At 41.2% G+C, this 21,473-nt stretch overlaps 2 protein-coding genes across 2 annotated transcripts in view; one reads left to right on the forward strand and one right to left on the reverse strand.

Moving 5' to 3' along the window:
• The window catches only part of acbd6 (acyl-CoA binding domain containing 6), a 31,256-nt gene extending 29,071 nt beyond the window's left edge, over positions 1-2,185 (forward strand). Inside the window, exon 8 of the mRNA XM_044362061.1 lies at positions 1,202-2,185. Coding sequence (XP_044217996.1) covers positions 1,202-1,356 — 155 coding nt within the window. The 3' untranslated portion in view covers positions 1,357-2,185. The remainder of the gene's footprint in view (positions 1-1,201) is intronic.
• Positions 2,186-9,263: 7,078 nt separating this feature from the next.
• lhx4 (LIM homeobox 4) lies at positions 9,264-21,239 on the reverse strand. Its single transcript, XM_044362480.1, has 6 exons — positions 20,591-21,239; positions 16,361-16,532; positions 14,512-14,714; positions 13,710-13,864; positions 12,511-12,682; positions 9,264-11,687 (listed from the first exon to the last, which is right to left on the reverse strand). The coding sequence occupies exons 1-6, from the start codon at positions 20,667-20,669 to the stop codon at positions 11,299-11,301; spliced, it is 1,170 nt and encodes a 389-aa protein (XP_044218415.1). The 5' UTR covers positions 20,670-21,239; the 3' UTR covers positions 9,264-11,298.
• Positions 21,240-21,473: the final 234 nt, after the last annotated feature.

Below are 21,473 nucleotides of genomic sequence, written 5' to 3' on the forward strand. Positions count from 1 at the left end.
CGCTGGAGGACCACACACACACACACACCCACACACACACACACACACACACACACACACACACACACTCACTCACCAGAGGAAGCCCTGAGGATGGGGCATAAAAAGATGACTAATAAACATAAGCGATGAACTCCGAGAGACAAATAGCAGAGAATGAAAATTCATTTCCACCTCTCTTTGCACAGGGCCACAGTGGCTGGCAAGTGATTAATTGAGGGTTTACTGCTCACCATAAATTGTTCTCCTCCTCTACGGCTCCCCTGAGGGCCAGCCACTTTTTACAGCTCAAGGCCCAGGCGAGACACCCGCCACACGCACACACACACCGCTGGCTAAATAAAACACTGTTTAGAGCAACAAGAGAACTGCAAACGTCACTGCAAAAATAAGCCAAGCTCCTTTTTTTTAGTGGGTGAAACATTAGCAATTCTTTAAAACGCCTCATACTATAGACACACCTCGAGCTCACACGTGTGCACACATTCACACGCATTCCTATGTATCATCATATCTCAAGCACACGCACACACACACACACACACACACACACACACACACACTACCGCCAGCCACCCCTGGGCTGGAGGTTAAAAGGCCTGGCTGTCAATCACTGCGGCTGCTGACATCAGCGATCATGGCGGAGCACAGAGTCTGCTCTTTAAAAGGAGTGAGCGATTGACACTGACAGAGAAGAGCACTCACGACGAGAGAGAGAGGAAGAGAGAGAAGAGATGAGGAGGGGTGGGGTGGGGGGACGAGGTGCCAGAAGGGCGAGAGGTGCATCAGGAACGCAGGGACCCACTAACTGGGTTAAGAAAGTGCAAACCCCCCTCCCCACTCTCCTCCACCTTAGACTGAAAGAAAGAGAGAGGACCCTTTTAGTGGGGCACAAATTGCCAATGGGGCAGAAATGAAGTGTTTGAGGGAACCACAGGTCCAGGCCGGTGTCAGTGCTGGACCTGCAGATGGGCTTTTCATTAACTGCAGGACTGTACATACTGTATCAAACTACATGCTTAAAAGAAAGGAAGGAGGCAAACTTCCTGAAACCTGATACAATCTGAAATGAGCTGGAATAATTTATCAAATTCCCAGTTATGAAAATGAGATCAACAGTATTGTTTTACAGTTTCTCTACTTGCCTTGCAGAAACTTTGCTGTATTCAACTTGTCCTTTATTTTTCTCTCCTTCCGGTAGCATCGGCGTGCGAGTTTGCCGACATCGTGGAGCTCCTGCTGAACGCTGGAGCCGACCCGTCCATCAAAGACATGGAGGGCTCTCTCCCCGAGGAGGTCACTGAATCCAGCGCCATTTCCTCCCTTCTGCGTCAGTACACTGCTCCGAAAGGCTAGATCACCTGCCTGCCCCTTCCCAACCCCCCCACCCCCACCCCCACCCTCAACCCACCCCTGTCCTAGTCTCATCCCCGCTCGACTCATTAGCCCAGATTTCCCACCATCCCTCATTCATCCCTGAAGAGACTCTGTTCAACCCCAGCAGTTAATATACCAGGATGCTCCGGGTTTTATTTGATTTCATTTCTAAATACTTGAAGAGTGAGTTTGATTTCATTGGCTAAGGGTGTAAACAGAAGCCCGACCATTCGATAAGACGCATGAAATGAAGCGCACCACATGTGTTTACGTTCATCTCAATACTGTATATTGACTTTATCTGCCCAGTAGGGTTGGGTGATATGATGATCACTGTAAGATGATATAGATTTGTGAGCTGGTGAGATGTTTGCATACAGAGGTAGTTACCCTTTCATCATATTCCACCGTTGCAGGCAGTGTTGCAAATCAATGAGCAGGACTGCTTTATAGCAATATTGGATTGTTACATCAATGTGATAAAGTACCTGGATTTGTCAGGTGTTTCATTCACAGGAGGAGCCAAAAACAGACATTCCCACATGCTTATTTTGTCTTTAAACAGTACACATTACCAGAAACTTTATGATATATATTGCTACTGTGATATAGAATCATATACTGTAATAGAAAATACATATCGCCCACTTCTACTGCCCGGGTCTGACAACCAGCCGGACCTTTCAGTCTGGGTCATCCCTCTGATTGTTTCCATTATTGCAGGTTTGTTCATGATTCAGTTGTGTTACGTTCCAAGGAATGCTTTAATCATTTGTCATTTGTCACTATTAAAGTCTTCAGCAAAATCTGTTTTTGTTCTCTGTTAATTATGTAACTGACACTAGTGGTCACATGACGGCGAGTGTGACAAGCGCTATCATGCTGAAACATTTATTGTACTAACACACACTGCTGCAGTGGTAGCTTTAACAATAGTAAAACCATCCTAAACCCACATCGCACCTTAGTGATCACCACATTAAATCTAAACCAGTGGTAGGCAAATGAGGGACTGTGGGCCAAATCCGGCCCTCCAACAAAAATATTTGGCCCCTGAAAGAATGTCACCTGACCCCAGATTAATCCTAACTGTTTATAAATTTTATTCTAAGGTAAATTGAAATAAATAAACACACAATACATATATAAGACATATAGGGATGTATTTCCACTGCATTAGTCACCGAATAAACAACGTTGAAAAAACAGGCCCTGAACCTGCCTGAACCTAATTGTTGACCCCTGACCTAAACTGTACATTATTAATACAGATTAAACTAACTGAGCCAAGTGTATTTCTACCATCCTCCTACTTTAGAGTTTGGAAACCTTGTATGAATGTCAAATACTTTGGGATAAGCTTTATCAGAATAAACTAGCATTTTTTGTTACCTCACAAGAAGACTTAAGTCATGTTAAACATCCCCCAAAAAGCAGGCAACGTTTTTCTTAAAGCATCATTTACAGTAATGCAAAAAAATTGGGAGGGTCACATAAAAGTGAACCAAAGTGCTTAGAAGGCAGCTTTGTCAAAAACAGATTAGGGATTAAATTAATTGTGAAAAACATAACTACACCAACAACATGACTGAGTCCAAACAATAATGCTACCATACAAATTAACACTTATACATACAGTTAATCCCCCGAGACCCCATTTATTTGGCCTGTAAGTAATATAATGCTGCTAACTAACTATGCAACAATCAAAAACATGAGACAAGCCTTAAAAGTGATAAAAAATAAAATAATAGTAATACATGCAGACATTCCTTACAAACATACAGTGTACATACAATTTATTAGAAAATTAATTTTCAGTCCAACACACTTGTTTTAATTCACTGCTTTGATCCACGTCTCACTCACTGTAACTGGCCCATCGTCAAAGTCCGCACAGTATACACACAGCATAGTGTACACACAACAGTATGTCTCTACAACCTGCCTCTTTACTATTATGTCATATAGGAGAGATCTGGATGTTCTCCAAAAATAGGCAGCAGAGTCCAAATCTGCTTTACTTGTCGTCCAGCCCCTCTGATCAGCACATTCTCTCTGCCTCAGCACACACACACACACAAACACACACACACTCCAACAGATGAGAATACACTAAATCTGGATCCTAGTTCTTAACTACAGCTTCATGAAGATGCAAATGCACATTTTGTACACAACAGTGGGGACAAAGCTTAATCCTTTACTCTCTAACACACTGCCCCCACCCTCATCGTCCACAGCATTTCACTTAACTGGAAATCTGCTTTGACACAAGGCGTTAGATAACCATCTCAACATGTCTGCTTGGAGTCTGTCAGTCACTCACTCTTCTATGACAGGAGGAGATGGTCTGACCAGCATTTGTAGTCATCACCAGGGGCACTACTTCAAATTCAATTTTTGTCTTGACAGCTGTCGCACAGTGACTGTAGTGAATTGAAATGCAAGTGCATCTCTGCTATACATGAGGGGAATCAGAATCTTTGTACATGATGTCTATATCTGCTGCATCCACGTCCTGTCCTTCCCTCCTTTACAAATCACATGGGAGATTTTTTTTTTTTTTTTTTTCCAAAAGTATCCTCATTCACTTTTGGAAAGTCTAGCCATGGAGCCTTCCTCAATGAAATTGTCTTCATCTCCCCTTATGAATTTTGAGAAGAAACCATAGAAGGAGTCTTAGGTGAGTTGAGAGGAAACCTTTTGAGTATTCAACCTGAGTCTGAGACACGATACGCTACAATCCCACAAAGAGACAACCAGTGACCATCGCATTGTTATGGATTCCGTCCACATGCAGCCATTAGGCTGTTGGTGTATCTCTAAAGCCTGTTTGGGGCCGAGTGTTGTCTCCTCGTTGCTTCCTAAACCCCGTTATACTGGCTTGAGGTAAGAGAGGGTGACGGCAGCCGTGCGTCCCCCCCGGCTCGTCTGCAAGACTCTGACACTAAGCCCATTATGCTTCCATTATGGGGCTTCAATTTTCCTCTGAGCTTTTCACTTTTGACACTGCAGCTCCCTCACTCTCCAAACCGCAGACTCACACACCCCAGGCCCAACATTGTTCAGCCGTTCCTAACGTTGATGCATTTTTATGAGGTTAAAAGTAATACACTACATTTACTTAAGTACTGACATTTTGTGCAACTTAATACTTTCACTGCACTTCATTTCAGAGGGAAATTCAGTGAGACTTTTTGCTGCTAATATTCACAAATATACAAAAACACAATGTTTCACAAAACAAATGATTCAAAGCAATTAAATGTGACATTTTTCGTTTTTTGTGAGTTTCTTCTTAACATTACTTTAATTTAGCTGAATTCTTTTTAAAATGACTCACATTTAGGGACCAATTCAACCAGTGGAAAGGACAACAGGCCTGTTTCACAGCAGACATCATACTGTAGTAGGAAGAGCACAAGTGTCACTAATAACTATAACGATGGCTCCGTTGTATTCAGGGGTCCCAGTAAGCGGTGACAGTGAGTCAGCATGCAGCGTGAAACTGAAGCAGCTAAATGGAATTCATCCATCAATTAATTGTATTATTCACACCTGTGATTTTCCTACTGTGACATGTCAAATTTTTAATTATGTCACTTCTAATAGGATAATTAGTTAAAGGCCTTAAACGCTCTTGGTAGCCTTACACAGCTGTTTTCACTTAATGCTGCCTGATTAGACGTGTTCTGAGGACTGTGTGGGTGTGTTGAGATTGTGTTCGACACACACCCAGTTAGCTTTGTTGCACCTTCATCGTTCTTATTAGTTTATATAGTTTCATGTATTTTCATAATTCCCACTAAAGCTCCACCAGATTCCGACCTGAGCAGAAGTCTAATCAGCCAGGAGAAGTGAAAACACCTGTGTGAGTGTGCAGGGCCTTTAGACAGTGTTCATCTCATAGGGGTGATCATGAAATTGTAAATTATTTTCAACACCTTACATACAAAATATTAAAAATGTGGTTCTTGTTTCTTATACTATTTATCTGACAAATAAACAGACATCTTTTTATGACTATTAATTATTAATTATTTTATTTGGAAAGGGAAATATTGAACCCCAACCATATTACAATGTGATAGTTTAGTACACTTAACAGATTACTTATTAACAATACAATTACTTACTATGACTGGATGCAAGTGTCATGCTCCCATGTCCTTGTATATATTTAATTAATTATCTAATTAGGAAACAATGACATGTTTCGTCACTAATTATCTTGAAGTGCAAGCATGTTCACATTTTCCCCTTTACATGACCAACATTATCAATCATATCCACATAACACAAATGAAGAACAAGGAGTAATGTAAGAGTATTTTGCCCTGTTTGTTTTGTTGTTGTTTTTTTTTTCAAATACTTATATTTTTAATTTTTGTATGGACACAGAAGAGATGAGGTCTGGTACAAAACAGCACAATCAAAACCAGAAAAAATCATGTGTACAGTTCATAAAGCACTTAAAAAGGTTCATACAGAAAACAGAGAAATTGCTAAAAGTCTGTCTGATTATAGCAATCCTGTTTTATTTTGCCCTGTTTTCGATGTGCGTGTTTGTTGCCCAGCACCTGCGAGGTATTTGTGGATGTGTGTGCGTCGTGGAAACAATTCCTCCAGAAGACTCTTCCATCTCTCTGCTTTACCACTTTCATCACTCCCGTTTCCATCGTTCTCTCACCATCATTCTCCACACTGGCTCTCTCTTCTTTTACCTCACCTCTCCTTTCTCCCTTCTGTAAAAGCAATACCATGTCGTTGCTTTGGCCAGCTCTTAATGCAACCCTTTACCCCTCCTCCTCCTCCTCCTCCTCCTCCTCCTCCTCCTCTTCCTCCTCCTCCTCCTCGTTCTCTTCACGCTGCAGCATATCCACCCTGAGCGCTGTGGCTGGGAACCTGACAGTAAGCAGAAACGCTTTATGCTGCTGCTGAAATGCTTCCCACTAATATCAGAGAGACTCATTCAGTGTTGTCCAAGGTTGTGTGTGTGTGACTCAAAGGCTTGGCTCTAAAGCTTAATGTGTAGTTTATGGTGATAAACAAATGATTCCTCAGGACTTGAGCTTTCAGACTTCTGATAAGCCAACAAGCAGTAAAAAGTCTGGTTTGCAGTCCAGTATCTATGACACATGTAAACCACTAGTGAACCTCACTGGAGACCCTCAATACACCAAATATATTACCATCACTAAAGTATCTGTCATGTTTTCCTTGTAGTCATGAACCCTCCTCCTTTGGTTACCTGTCATCTATCTGATATGCGCAGCAGGGTGATTATTGAGTGGAAAAGGCCCAGTTTCACATTTAAACAGCATCGAGCTCACAACCTTGAGGGTGACATTGAGAGGCCTCTGTTTGACTCCAACCCCTCTTTAAGACTCACTCCGTCATCCTGCGGATCATTGTTCACTGCAGGGAGGATGGAGTTGTTCGGGGTGAAAAATGCCCTGTCTTCATGCCGCTAGATTGACTTTCGGGGCCAAAACAAATCCTATCTATTTTGCATGTTAATTTATTCCCTTTTGCTTCAGACAGAGAAAAAAAACTGTTTCCTTCAGGAAGTTTGTAATAAAAGCCTTGCGATCGATGATAATGGCATTTGTGCTTGTGTTTGTCATCTTCGCAAAAGCAACAGTGGTGGAGTTTCCACAGATTTATTTGTATACTAGTGCTGTAAGTGGCGTGTAAATTATCCTAACTGTCTGTGTGGCTCTTTATCTTTGTAAGGCAGTACTATTAGAGCCTATCCATTAATGCCCATAGCCAAGCCAATCAATGCTTAAATAAAAATCAGCTCAATTTGTGGCGTTTTATGCAAACGTGCAAACTCCAACCAGGCTGACTCTTTGCTTTTTGTTTTTATAATGTATCAGGAATAGCTAAAACACAAAGGAATCGATAACACTTAGGTTTTCGGTTAGGTTGGCCTGCTCTCAGACAAATGCTGCACGTTGCTGCATACAAATGAGTTTCATACAGATGTACACTGTGGTGTAATTTCATTATAATTCTATAGTTAGCCAACACCATAGTTACAGGGGATAAATCCACTGTAACCTGAGAGGTTTAGTAATGCAGAAAGTGATACTAAGAGAAACAGCAAAGTCTAAGCAGGAACACACACACACACACACTTACAGTATAGTCAGGGCCACAACTACCAGAGAACACTGAGGTCATGTCCTTATTGTTTCAGGGAATTTGGAGGTTTCAAAGACACGAAAAGGAGTTTACATTCAACACATACACATGGTGATTTTAAGGCTGATTTTGATATATTTTTTAGATCCAATATCTTATAAATTTGAGTGTTTCTGGCCATGCTAGCAGCACAGCTCAAAGGATGGCAATGTTGGTCTGTCAGGTGGTCCACAACTTCAGTCCAGACTGAAATTTGGTTCACACATTTACCAAAAGTTTAACTATTGGACACAAGATGTCTCTTATTTCACTGAAAAGTCCATTCTTGTGCACTGGAGGCGTCAAGTTTCCACACTGGAGTAAGTTACATACTGGACCACAATTGGCTCCAAACTAGTTGTGATGTCACAAATCATGCTCATAGGTACGCACCATAAAGTCAGATTTAAGGTGAGCACACAGAAACTTTTCACTTTCAGCAGATGAATGTGAAAACAAACTCTGCACATACATCATTCTGCACCGTGAAGCTCAAACATTCAACTGAAGTAATAAGTGAAACACATTGTTGACTGACTGGAAGGGAACTAACTTTTATTTAGTACCACCAAACAAATCAAACCTTTAACTTGTCAGGTACTTTTTGACCAAATAACTGCAAAACTACAAATCTCGACCTTGTGTTTAGTACTAATTAATGTTAGCATGCTAACACACTAACATTAAACTAAGCTGGTGAGCATCATAAACATTGTAACCTATTTGCAAAACATCAGCATGTTAGCCTGCTGGCATTAGCATTTAGTTCAAAGTACTACTGTACTTAAAGACAGCCTCAAAGGGCAGTTAGCATGGCTGTAGACATTTAGTGTTGTGAAGACTTAATATAATCTAAATTTGACTGTATTTAAAAAAATGAAATGAAATAAAAAATTATACATCCTTCATCTGAATTTGATATGAAGAGTGAGGTAAGGCTTTGAAACAGGCTTAAGCTCATTAATGGAGATAAAATTAACAGAAAATGTTTTCTGTGATTACTCAAATCATTTACTGGGAGATGGAGCTGCTTTGGAAAATTGAACATCAGTGGCTCTAAAATCTTCACTACATCTGTGCGTATAGTAGGTACCAGCTTGACATATTGACAAACAAGATAACTGCCTGCATATGGGCCATATATTCCCTCTTTGCCTGACCACAAAGCATATTTATTTGCCCATATTCCACAAAGCACTCTACAATTAGTTAACAGCACAGGGATTAAGGAAAGATTTGACTGTGCAGCGCTGCAATCTGCTGCTGTGTCTCTTTAGCACTGAGAGGATCAGCGAAGCCAGCGAGGCAGCTGTTTCTCCACTTGTTTTATTTTTTTTCTCTCCCTTCTCTTTCTCTCTCTCTCTCTTCATGCATCTTTCTTGTCACCCCCACCCCGAGAGCGAGAGAGGAAAGCAGCATCAATCACTGTTAACTGACTGACCACTGTCTGTTGGTGGTACTAAATGGATCTCCACAATTGAATAGAGGCCTAAGTGTGTGGTAAATGCTCTCAATGGGTAAATGAATTTGCGGGTTAACTCTCTGTAAAGAGCGTTTAGATCAGACAAAATAATAAAAACACCTACAGCAGATATTTTTCTTTTGATATATCGAAAACAAAGTTCAGCTGAAAATCTTAACTCTGGCATTCATCACTGCAGGCGCTACGTTTTACAAAGAAAAGCACCCGAGGGTAACCCAAAGACAATTCAGCTTTATTTTCCTCATATAGATTTGACTGTACACAGTTCATACCATTACACAGAAGGCATAAATGAATAAATTCAGTGCTCTCTTTTACATCTTTTTCAAAGACACATGGCAATAATAAATAGCGCTCATGAAACAAGACGATCAACACGTTTTCAAACTGTACAAAATTTACAACAATTAAGATGCAAACTTCTGAGGCAACACAGACTTAACAAAACTGTAGTGGTGGCGTTTTTGTACAAGATTTTCTTAATGGTGTCACTTTCTGTTTGTTGGTTTGCTTTCTGGCTCTTAAATAGGATGCTCTGTTTAAAAAAAAAAAAAAAAACAGGACTTGGCAAATTTTTTAAAAAAGGTGACTACGTAGATACGATTCGATTTGTTTTCTTCAACAGAAATAGGAGTAAAGATAAGATCCTGGTGAGTTTTTTTAAGCAAACCTCCCCTCCGACATCAGGTCAAATCAAACTGTTAGTTCCTCTTACAGGTCAAAGGAAGTTTGCGCTTCAAGAAAATGAGAAACGGGGTTCTCCTCTCGTGAATCAGTTGTTATGGGGGCTTTAAGATGCAGCTGATGTGGCCCGAAATGTAATCAGCCCAGCAGTCATGCCAGCACTGATGCCAGAGTATCAGCCCTGATAGTGGGGGGACTCTGTGGTAATCCCTCTGACATGGAGGCCAGGCAGTTGGAGGACAGGCTGACAACACATCTGGGGTTAGTAAGTAGGTTGATAGCAAGCAAAGCTAGAGCTCAACTGGACTGAGTAGATTACCAAGAGAAGCCTGGATAAGACTGAAGAAAACACAAAGAGAAACGTTGTTCCTGCTAATACTTGTTGGTGTTTTGAATTTGTATTTGCGTCTAATTTGCTCAATAATATTTGCAAAGGGATATCTCCTACACATCTGTGCATTCAAAAGAATAAATGAATAATTAAGATGTCTGATTTTCTGTATTATTAGAACGGTCAAGAGTTGGACTTCTTGACTGTCCTCCAACACAAAGCTTTGATTCCTGGTGAGTCTGGAAACAGATAATTTAACACTGACAGATGTCTGCTCTCGGCTTCGGGCGCAGACAGCTTTTACACAGACAAGAACAAGTCAAGCACCGATAAATATAGAAGAGAGACCTGCTGTGTAGCAAACAGTGTTCACCCTCATTCAAACAGAGGAAACATCAGCTTCTACATACAGACGGACGGACGGACGGACAGACCAACGGCCATCTACTTCCTAATAACTTAGTTATGTAAGCTTCAGCAATACATTAAAAAACGTCAGCATGGTTCAAAATTCACACTTGTGCCACTGTTCTTGTAAATTTCTCTCCCAATGAAACACTGTTTTTGCCTTGTGCATATGTCTCTCCTCTTTTTCTCTCTTTCTCTCTGCATTCCTGTCCATATGTGTAGAAAAAGAAGAGGAGAGTAAAGTGCATTGCCAATGTAAAGGCTTTGATATGGCCAGACAGCAGCCCTACACATTATGAATTAGAAGCATGCAGGTGCCTCCTGGGTCTTATAGGGACTTTGATCTACAGTAGATTGTAGCCCTAATGTTGTAGCTGTTAGACAGGGATGGTGTGGTTTAATTTTAAAGGGACGAGACAATATTACCTCCCCCGTGAGCATAATCCACCAACATATTGGAAATCCAGTCTCATTTTTCAGAGAGTGAAAGAACAAGTCAGTTGATAACAAAAATTGTATGATACACTGTTGAGATTGAACATTCAGAGGTGTTTTGTCCAGTCAGTTCACTGAGTGTGGAGGTGTTCTTCGCTGCTAGGACTAGGCCTACGCATCTCGACCCGGCTGTTACCTCGCAGTTACGACTGCTGAGGGACTGAGAGTCATAATTCTTCCTCTTCCTTCTCCTCTTCACCCAACATCACAAAACGTACCAGTCTTGCAGGGCGATAGAAAGAAATGTAAAAAGCCTTGTGTGAGTCTGTTCTGTCGTGTCCCCATTTATCCCCATGGCGGTCGTCTCCGCCACATTTGTCGGCGAGGCTCAGAACTGGGAATGGTCCATCTCGTCCAGCCAGGAGGCGGGGCTGGTGGGGAAGTCGGGGTATCCCGTACTGCTGCCTGTGGAGAGGTCTGAGGTGGGGCCTCCCGCCATGGCCCTCAGAGCCTGCCCCACCCCGCCCGGCCCCCCTTGCGCCACCAGACTGTCCATGCTGAAGCCGAGGTTGTTGAGGAGAGGGGTGTGGCCGGGCAGGGAGGTGATGGAGGACGGCGACTGAGGGAGACCGTAGGGACTTCCTGCTCGGATGTCGTGGTAGGGTTGCCCTGCCGCGTCTACGGAGAAGCCGCCGTTCAGCACCGCACTGTTAGTCACGTCCCCGACGCTCCCGTAGAGCCCGTTGGTGTGGCCGAGATCTGACAGCACCTGGTCGTCTGCAGAGGAGATAGCATCGCTTAGCATGATGGGTGTAAAAACTTTGACACGTCAACATCGCTGTCAACCGTGCGAACATTATATCGTTGTTATATTTCAATACAGTTAAGTGCTTTTATGAGCGAGATTTACTGTTGCAACATTATGAGGATTTCATGGAGGTAAGTGGAGCAACCACTGAAGTATCTGATAAGCAGTTCAGTTTTGTCAGTGTAAAAGTGAGTATGTATGCAGTTACTGCAGTACAAAATATTTGTTTCCATCTCAATCCCTCCCCTGGGTGGCTTCAATAACAACAATGCCCCAGAGCGCTTTCTCTCTAATTGACTAAAAGCCTCACATGCTTTATAGAGTTTCTGTCACCATGTTTTCATTTCTCATAAAAAACGGCCTTCTTTTTGAAAGTGCCTTGAAGACTTTTATGTCTACCCAAAACAGGGGGTTTGCAAACATTAAATAACATAGGGATGTCTAAAATGTCTTTTGCATCCCGCTAAGGACCCTCTCTCTTTTCCAATAAGCTCCATTGTCTTGACAAACCGAGGCAGGAGGATGCGTCAGTGGCCACGGGAAGGTGTGAGGGGAATGTGGAATGAGAGTGCCATTTTGGATTTGCCTGAGAACAACATCATGCATCGAACAACGCAAGAAAACAAATGAATTGCCACAAAGACACATTCAATTGCTGCTGCACTCAGAACCGTGTCATTTAGCAGCTTGTAGGCTCCCCTAATCCCATTAGTACGACAGCATGACTGACAATTCCCTTTCAGGAATCTCTCTCTTAAGCAATAATAGATATGTGCTGCAGACAATAGGTACCTCTGAAGCTCAGTTCACTGTCACTGAGTCCTGCGTCGTCAGCTGAGCTTTCTTTCTCCACCTTGGGTCCTCCTCGGCTGCGTTTAACACTTTTATAAAACTGAGTCCAGCGATGTCGACCTGCGTCCTTCTTCAAACGCTTTTCTTTTGCTCGCCGGTTCTGGAACCAAACCTGACAAAGATAATAATTATCATTAGTTTATTGTAATAATAGTTTTTGACTTGTCATGGTAGAAAAAGCACAGTGTTTTTTTCTTTTATTTATTTATTTGCTCTCTCTCTCTGTAAAGGGGTATAAGGGGTAGGTGGGTACGGGCTGTATTATTTTGGTTAGGTTTAGTATTATTTTGTGCTATGTGCCCTGTACGCTTACCAAACTACATGGGAAAAAGCAATAAAATTAAAGTTACTAATAACATTAACAATGCCTCAGTTCTATTCAAGTGTCCCAGTCAGCCATGACAGTATGACAGTGAGCCAGCATGCACCAGGACCAGGGACTGTACCAGGACCCTGAAACTGAAGCAGCTAAATGGAATTCAGCCATCATTTATTTTATTATTTACACCGGTGCTTTTACTGCTGTGACAAGTCAAACTGTCTGCTGTGAAATAGGCCTGTTGATGACAATAACATAAAACTGATCTAATCAAAAACACATTTCCAAACTGTGTTGCAAAAAGTGTTAATGAATAAATATGTATTGTATAAATGAGTAAATTCACATAAATGCTATAAACGCAAGGTAAAAAATATTTACGTTTTATAAATAGAAAGTCAAAAATAATTTAATTGTGGCCCGAAATGTAATGTAATTTAATTTAATTTAATTTTTTAAGGTCGTTGGAAGGTACAAGTTGGTCAATAAAAATGTTTCAAGAGGTCCAGTTTAGTCAGCTTGAACTCCTATGGAAGGTTGTTCCAAAGTCTAGATGACAAAGGCTTGTTTTAAATATATATTTAATCTATATTTTAAATATGTATTAGGGCAACATCAGGAAACTGCCTGAGGACCTCAGATTCATTCAGGGCTAATTTGTGATGTAGTTTAAAGCCACTCTAAAGATGCTCAAATCAGTGGTGTCTTTGTCATAATGAAACTAATCTGCTGCATATTGTCCAAGCTGGAGATAATAAAGAGCATTTTTTGGAATATGGAGACATGCAGTAATCTGAATGAGAAGAGATGAATCCTCTACCTGCACTACTCTCATGTCCAGCCCTGTCTCAGAGGACAGCTGCTCTCTGACGTGGCGTGCCGGCTTTGGCGAGTTTTTGTAGGCACTTTTGAGGGTCTCCAGCTGCTTGGCCGTGATGGTGGTCCTCGGTCGCTTGGTCCCCGCCTCTGAATCGTCTAAAAACACCATTACAAGTGTGAGTGACTTCTTCTTACATTTGTCACGCTGTGTTAACAGGCACTGCCCTCTGCCTTGTGCGGAGTATATGTGTGTTAAATGAAGTGAATGGTCATGTATGGAAGTGCATTATTGTCCTTGTGCATCTGTCCCACTCCTACAGCAGAGGACATAAATCTACCCAGCCCAAGCGCCAGAGGAACGGAGTTATTGGGGCCACACCATATAAGAGCATTGCTTCACTTTACATAATCAATCAGAGATGCATGGAAATCTCAGAAGAGAGGGAGGGAGAGAGACAGCATACACACCCAGACGACAAACAACATATATCCACAGTGAGTAGTGATTTCACTGCACTGCACAGTGCATTTAGCTTGATCTGTCATATTTTTCACAGTGATTTTACAGCTACTTGCTACTCATTTCAATGCTCAATCGCCTCTTTCTGATGCTGATATATAATGAACAATAATGAGTCATGATTACTGAATCAAATAAAATTCCTTCTTTTTATGAGTGTGTTGTATTTTCTGGTTAAAAGTACAGTTTCAACTTGCATTTTCTTTATCTGAATGCTTTTTATCTGACTGGATATCAGCTTAATAACAGCTGTTGTTTACATTTTAGGTCCTCACAGACCTACCGTTTTGTTTTGCCGTCTCGTAATCCACCTTGCACACCAGTCTCCCATCCTCCATGAGGTAAAACTCATCCCCGGTGGCCAGCTGTCTGCTGCACATGATGCAGGCGAAGCAGTGCAGGTGATACACAAAGTCCTGCGCCTTCCGCACAACCTGCGTCGGAGGAATCCCCTGTTGGCATGATGCACATTTTGTTCCAAAACGCCTGCAGGAAAAGATGAAGAAGAGAGCAGCCGTTAGATATATTTAATGCACAACACCAGCAGGATAGACTGATATCCATCTCCTATTTATATCCACTTTACAGGCTGATGGAGAAAGTGAGACCAACCGAGATTAAAATTTCACATGCTAGACAGCTACGTGTTTCTTCAACTGCAGCCAAGAATGATGGCACAGTGTCTGTATTAATAGAAGCTCCAGCTGTTGTGGAGGGAAATATCAGCACTGGAATGCATTTCTGTTAACGATAGACCTGTCCGCAGGTTGATGGATGGAGAGGATCAATGCAGTGTGTGAGTGTGTGTGTGTGCATGTTTGCATGTTTATGTGTTTGCAGATGAAGGACTGAGAGCTAAAGAAGAGAAGGAAGAGAAAAAAAAAGAGGAAAAAGAGAGGAGGAAAGAGGAGGAGGGGTGCTCACAGTAAACACACCCTGAGGAGAACCAATAAAACACTGACTCAGGAGAGGCTTTAAATCACACAACCAACGCACGGAAATAAAAAAAGAGCAAGGTGAAGCTTCCAAATCACTGCTGGGAAGTACACACCAGTGAGTATGTGTCTGCGTATTTCTATGTTCATGTATGTGAGTGTGTGTGTGTGTGTGTGTTTGAACATGCAAACACCCCCCTGCTGTCCCTTGGGTCAGCTAACACAGTTAGCTTTCAGTGCGACTCCAGAGCTCTTTAGGTCTCATTCAAGCTCTGAGCATTAAAACCTTTCAAACATGATTTAGTAAAAAGCCTGGATCTGCTGATCCTGTTTTGGATAAAAGTCAAACTCAATTTTCCTCAGTAATGCCTCAGAAATCCAATCGTTGAGGGAAGGAAGGAAAGAAGGAAAGAAAGAAAGAAAAGGAAAGAAAGAAAGAAAGAAAGAAAGAAAGAAAGAAAGAAAGAAAGAAAGAAAGAGAAAGAAAGAAAGCACTTATTTAGATTTTTTTTTGCTTTCTCTAATGATATCAGTAAGACAAAACAGCCACTGAAAATGTGAAGTACATGAATTATAAATATTATGAACAGTCAACACATTCTGAGATTAATTAGCAAACATCATCCAGCATGGTGCCTGGAGCCAAATAATGATACCCACTTATAACTGAAAAAATAATAATTAGCTAATTCAGCTCAGACAATACTCATCAAATATTATTCACCAATAGATGATCGATTTGCCAGATCTGCGTGTTGATATTTTCTTTCAGAAATTTAAGAAAATTACTGCCTCAAACTCTCCATTTATCAACTAAATCAATGATCTTTTTCCATTATTACACTGCGTGACTTTCCAAAAAATAAAAAGGCAACTTTAAAAAAAATGCAACACAATAAGATATAAACGAGTTAACACCGGATTTAACTAGTTTAGTTGCCATAGAAACCTCGAAACAATTAGGTAGTTGCCGTATAGGTTTAGAAATGTCAAATAAAGACGATTTATTCAAATACTTAACCACCGTCAGAATCAGTCACTTTATTTCTCATACTAACCCAATTACTGGTTAAAGTGACCAAAATGTTAATTTCTCGGGGTGATAGCCTAGATGTCGCTTGTTCTTCTCAGAAAACACATAACTGGTAAACGAGGTCAGAATCGAGGCAAAAGAAACTAGAAAGCAAAGCCACTAACTTGAAGAAATCCTCCTTGCAGTAGACGCTTCCTGCCCGGGAGAAACATTTGTCCGCCAGCGGAGTCTGACAGTCGGCGCACTTGAGGCACTTGGAGTGCCAGTGTCTGTCCAGCACCTTGAGGATGAACTTGTCCAGGATGTGCTGACTACAACCTGCACACTGAGGGATCTCTGCGAGGGGGAGAGCACAAGGACAGAAGAGAACAAGGTCACACTCAACGAGATGTGATGCGAGAGATTAGACTGATATAAAGAGAGGAGAAACTGAAACTCTGACCATGAGGCAAACATCCTCTGATATTTATAGAAATAAACATTTTAAGGAAAGCGTAAAAACACTCAGATAAAAATCACTACGTACATGCTTACAATTGTTAAAATGTTGAATTTAAATCACACTCAAAGGGTTTTTGTAGTTTTCTCCGCACATAATAACAGATTGGTTATCCTCCATCATGTCCAAGCCTACAGGTCAGTTGGGGAATTTAAAATATCTCAGATCACACATATAACTTTTTCTCTACGTCACTCGTCAAGTGGCTTATTCATATTGTCCGTATTACATTCCTAATGAAATTTAAAGATACAAAAATCGTATTTTCTGAAGCGATTATCAGTCAAGTCGTTCATGTCTGACACTCCTATAGACTATATTTTATCTCTGTCCTGTTTGTTTTTTAAATGTTAATTTTTCTACCTTTTAATCCATTTAAATTGCTTAATAAATTTGATTTTTTTTGTCATTGTTTAACATGTCAGCGTGTTTTCTATGTAAAACGCTTTTTGAACGTAAGCGTCTCTGTCCAAGGTGCTGAACTCGGAGCTGCTTTCCAGCAGTGCACACACTTTTTTTTGACAATCATATTGATTTTTTTCTTGATTATTTTGAACCCAATTCTGCTCTTTTGAATCCTGGTTACCTCTCTGAACGGTTTCGTGTTTGGTTTGTTGGCGTCGGTGTTTGTAGACGAGGCGGCTGCTGCTGGATGTAAATCAGGGTCAAGACGAGATTAAATTTCCTTTTTTTTTGGTGATTGTGAAAAACACAACCGCGATTTTGGAAGCAACAGCAGCAGACCACGTGTGCACATGCAGAAACAGGGACCATATGATCATAACTGGTTCCCCTTTAGTAAATAAAGGTTATCTATCGATCTATAGGCCTAATAATACCTAACAAATAGTAGGCTAACAAATTCTGCAGCGGCATCGATCAGATTTCAAAAACTAACATTAAATGAATGAACGAATTGTTTCATTAAATATCCAAAACCAACGCGCATTTCCTCTCAAAGCTTGACCACTAATAAACGAACAAAATTTAGTCTATAAATATAAGGATACACAACTTATGTACAGCAACTTATTTATTTTATTGACGCTTATAATACAGAATATAATAGAATATACAATCTATAGAATCAAATATGTAATTTCAATTAAAACTATTTAACTCTTGGTTGATGTTGTGAAAAAGGTCTCGTGCTATCATCTAAAACCAACGTCAATTACTTCAATATTGTTCAATTATTCTGTAAAAAGCATCGCATGGCCACATTTTCTTTCGCGGCTTCTCTTCGTCAAACACATGATCCACATGATATCCCATAATGAAAAATCAATGTCGAGGAAAAGTGGCCATGCAGAGCAAAACGTCAGTAAACACACACACACACACACACACACACACACACACACACACACACACACACACACACACACACACACACACATACAGTTTCCGTGCTGCGGCAGCGGGGCTGTTTACTGTCGAGAGGAAACATCTCGGCCGTGAAATCATCTTATAATAACCGTCTAAGGCTCGAGATGCCTTATGTTTAATCTCACCACAGCTCATACAGTCTGCAAAACAAAGCTCTCACGTTATGCAACACGGTGGTCCAGGCGGCGTGAACACAATGTGGACACTCATGCACACGGATTTCACATATGAAGGTTTTCGTGAATGCATGAAGGCAAATTCTTGAAAATATTCTTCTGATATTATTTTGATCTGCAATTGTTTTGATTTTGAACCATAATTACTAAATTATGAAAATGTAAAATAAAAGGAGCCACTTAGCTGAGTGGAAAATAACAGATTCATATCTCTAATAGCTTTTGTTTTTCTGAAAGAGGTGAAAAAGTAACTCGCAGAAAACATTCAGTACGTTTAACTTCAGCTTGGAGCATTGAAACCACCGAACACTGCACACACACACAGACTGGAAGACTGTAGGGTTGAACTGGCTTTGTTTCACTACAGTAGTGAGCAATAACAGAGGAAAGTAAAGATATTGTTTAGAATAAATCTGCATAAGTGCCTTGGCTTTTTTTTAAAAAAATGAGGACAAATCAGAAGTAATTTAAAAGTGGAGGATGAAGCTGAGCGGGATCGTTTTACAGAGAGAAGTGGTGCTGAAAGGAAAGCAGCACGATCTTGGCAACGACTGAGCGTCCACCGTCCAGCTTCTGTGTGTGTGTGTGTGTGTGTGTGTGTGTGTGTGTGTGTGTGTGTGTGTGTGTATGTGTGAGTGAGTGAGTCCAGGAAGTCTTCCTCATATCTTGGTATTTGTTGCCACTATCCTCCTCCTCCACTCATCACCTCCATCATTTCACACATGCAGGAAGTGAAGCACGTGGACACCCCCCCTTTTTTTTTTTACTTTAAAAAATGATGTTCAACAGCCAAACTGGTGGTGCAGTCTGGCAGCCTCTCCTATTTTTAATTGTCAAATGATTTGTGTTAATTAAACGTGAAGTAAACACTTTATGTCCCAGACTAATAGCCTGCAGGTTAAGGTTTTGGGGTAATTGCTCTGAGTCAGCAGAGCACTCTGTCCATGATAAAAAATGTCCAGATAAATTCTCTTGTTGCTTTTATTCCTGGAAGAAAAAAATGCAGGTTTAAATCCAGGATGAAGGCTGGCGCTGCAGGGGACTGAGTGGCAGGATCCTTATCCAATCTTTTAATCTGCCTCGATTTATAAAATTAAAGAGCATAAGCCGACCACATATAGGCTCTGTTCCTTTAGTCAGATTTAAATACTTTGCTGAACAGGCTATGAGGGACTATAATTATATTATACTAAAATTAATGTAATATAAAGCAAATGAAACTAGTCTTATTATTTATATGTTGGTTGTTTGAAAACTGAATGCATGTCAGTATTCTCCCTACATATTTAAAATGTTGACTAAACGTTTCATTCTCAGTGTTTTGATAGTAGCAGTCTTATCATTTCATTGTATTGTCCCATTTTACTGTGGATTATTTTTTCCAGAGGTAGCCTATTAGACGTGGCTCCATCTGTACATTTTGACAAAACTCGCCTATAAATAATTAGGTCAGAGCAGGAATGTATCCAGTTGCACTTCTATCTCGATTGCACGATCAGATTATAAAAGGCCTGGCACAGATTAACACGACGGGACGAACAGATGTAAGGTAATTCTCTCTCGCCTTTGATGCTAGAAGGTAAAAAACGGAATAAGATTATGATAAAAAAAAAAAAGACTGTGATAAATATTTGTTATTATCCTCTTTAAATAATGACCTAAACGACTCATTCTGCTTTTAATCCCCCCCTTATTGTAAAATATAAAAACACAAACTGGCGTCTAGGCCTTTCTTTGGAGAGGTAAATAATAAAAAAAAAACAGTGTATTAGGCGTTTATTTGACCCAGTAATGAGTGTCAATCAAAGTCAGTGGGTATTTGTCTGATGGGTGATGACAACTGCGTCTGATCTCTTGACCATGCAGGCTCGTTTACAAATTAACAGCTGCCTGGGAAGACTCACTGTAAACCTGACAGAGGATGCAGAGGAGCTGATAAAGTTTGAGACCAAAGTAGAGAATTTAATCATAATATGAAATACTTTTTTTTTCTTTTTCCATAAGATAGGGGCAAATAACCAAGATGCCATCCTTTGCACTAAAGTGTTGCAGCTGCAGAAACCTGCCTAGCCTTGTGAGGCTGAGGAAGATTAATTGGACATGCGGGTTGGTCACTGCTTGGCTTTGAGGCCATGAAACAGTATCATCTAAGACGTTTTCTGTTGTTGTTTTTTGCACAATGAAACATAAGCAGCATGACACATCACTGGCCTGTAGACTAAGACTGAGAGGTTGAGTTTCCTCTCCTTCTCCTTATAGTAAAAACCCTGCAGCACAGGTTAACACTCGCCGGGCTGATAATCGACAGAAACGGGAGGAAAATGTCTTACGTTGCAGTGGCACTCCGAGAATCTCCGGTAAACTCTTTACAGGACTCTCTGTCGGTAGGACCGCCGCACTTTGCATCATCGTGATCCAAACCGGGAGACAAACGCACGCACATACACCCGCAACACGGTGGGCGCACTCCCCCGTCCTGTCTTCTGGAGGAAAAAAAAAAAAAAAAAAAAAAAGTAGGATAATGGAGATGTTGAGACTTCAAAAAAAGCGGCCCTTTCTCCGCTCTGTGTGATCTCCCTCTCGCTGTCCCGTCAAGCCTCTATCCCTGTTATTTTTCTCTATTCCCGGGGATGATGTCCGTGCCGTGCCGTGCCGAGCTGTTTTGGAGTGGATCAGACAGGCTGCTCGGTCCATTCAGCGCTGCAGGGGCGGCGGGGCCTGACGTCACCGCGGCAGAGGCTCAACGGGGGCCAATAGGAGCGCAGGAAGAGGAGGCCCCGGCGGGCGGAAAGCATCCTCCATAGGTGTACGAGCGAGGAGAAGAAAGGAGAGGAGGAGAGGCGTCTAACATGGTATATGAAAATGTCTCCGGAGAGGCGGGACCTTGTTCCTGTGGAGACCATAAATAGCTCACTGCAGTGGCTCCCGGAGGGGCCCCGGGCCAGCAGGGCCAGCAGCGAGGAGGAGGAGGAGGGTCCCAGCCAGGAAAATGAGGAACAGTTTCATTTCACTTTTATTTCCCTTCTTATGAATTAAGGCACTTTATAGAAGAAAGGAGCCCAGACAGTAATTCTCTTTAACACACACATCAAATTCTTGGGAGTTTCATAGCTGATGGCTGATGCTGAACTTATTGCATTGGATTAAATCTAATTTTCTTCGTTTTTAGATGTAGATATAAGCTGATATATACAATGTGATTGTAAATATATG

This window comes from Thunnus albacares, chromosome 9, assembly GCF_914725855.1.
Source record: "Thunnus albacares chromosome 9, fThuAlb1.1, whole genome shotgun sequence".
NCBI classification, from domain to species: Eukaryota; Metazoa; Chordata; class Actinopteri; order Scombriformes; family Scombridae; genus Thunnus; species Thunnus albacares.

Excerpts from the sequence above, each read along its gene's own strand:
- lhx4 (XM_044362480.1), bottom strand. The coding sequence starts at position 20,669 with ATGATGCAAAGTGCGGCGGTCCTACCGACAGAGAGTCCTGTAAAGAGT. Across the intron at positions 14,715-16,360 it reads TGCAAGGAGGATTTCTTCAA|GCGTTTTGGAACAAAATGTG; the intron begins GTTAGTGGCTTT and ends CTTTTCCTGCAG. Across the intron at positions 13,865-14,511 it reads CGAGACGGCAAAACAAAACG|ACGATTCAGAGGCGGGGACC; the intron begins GTAGGTCTGTGA and ends TGGTGTTTTTAG.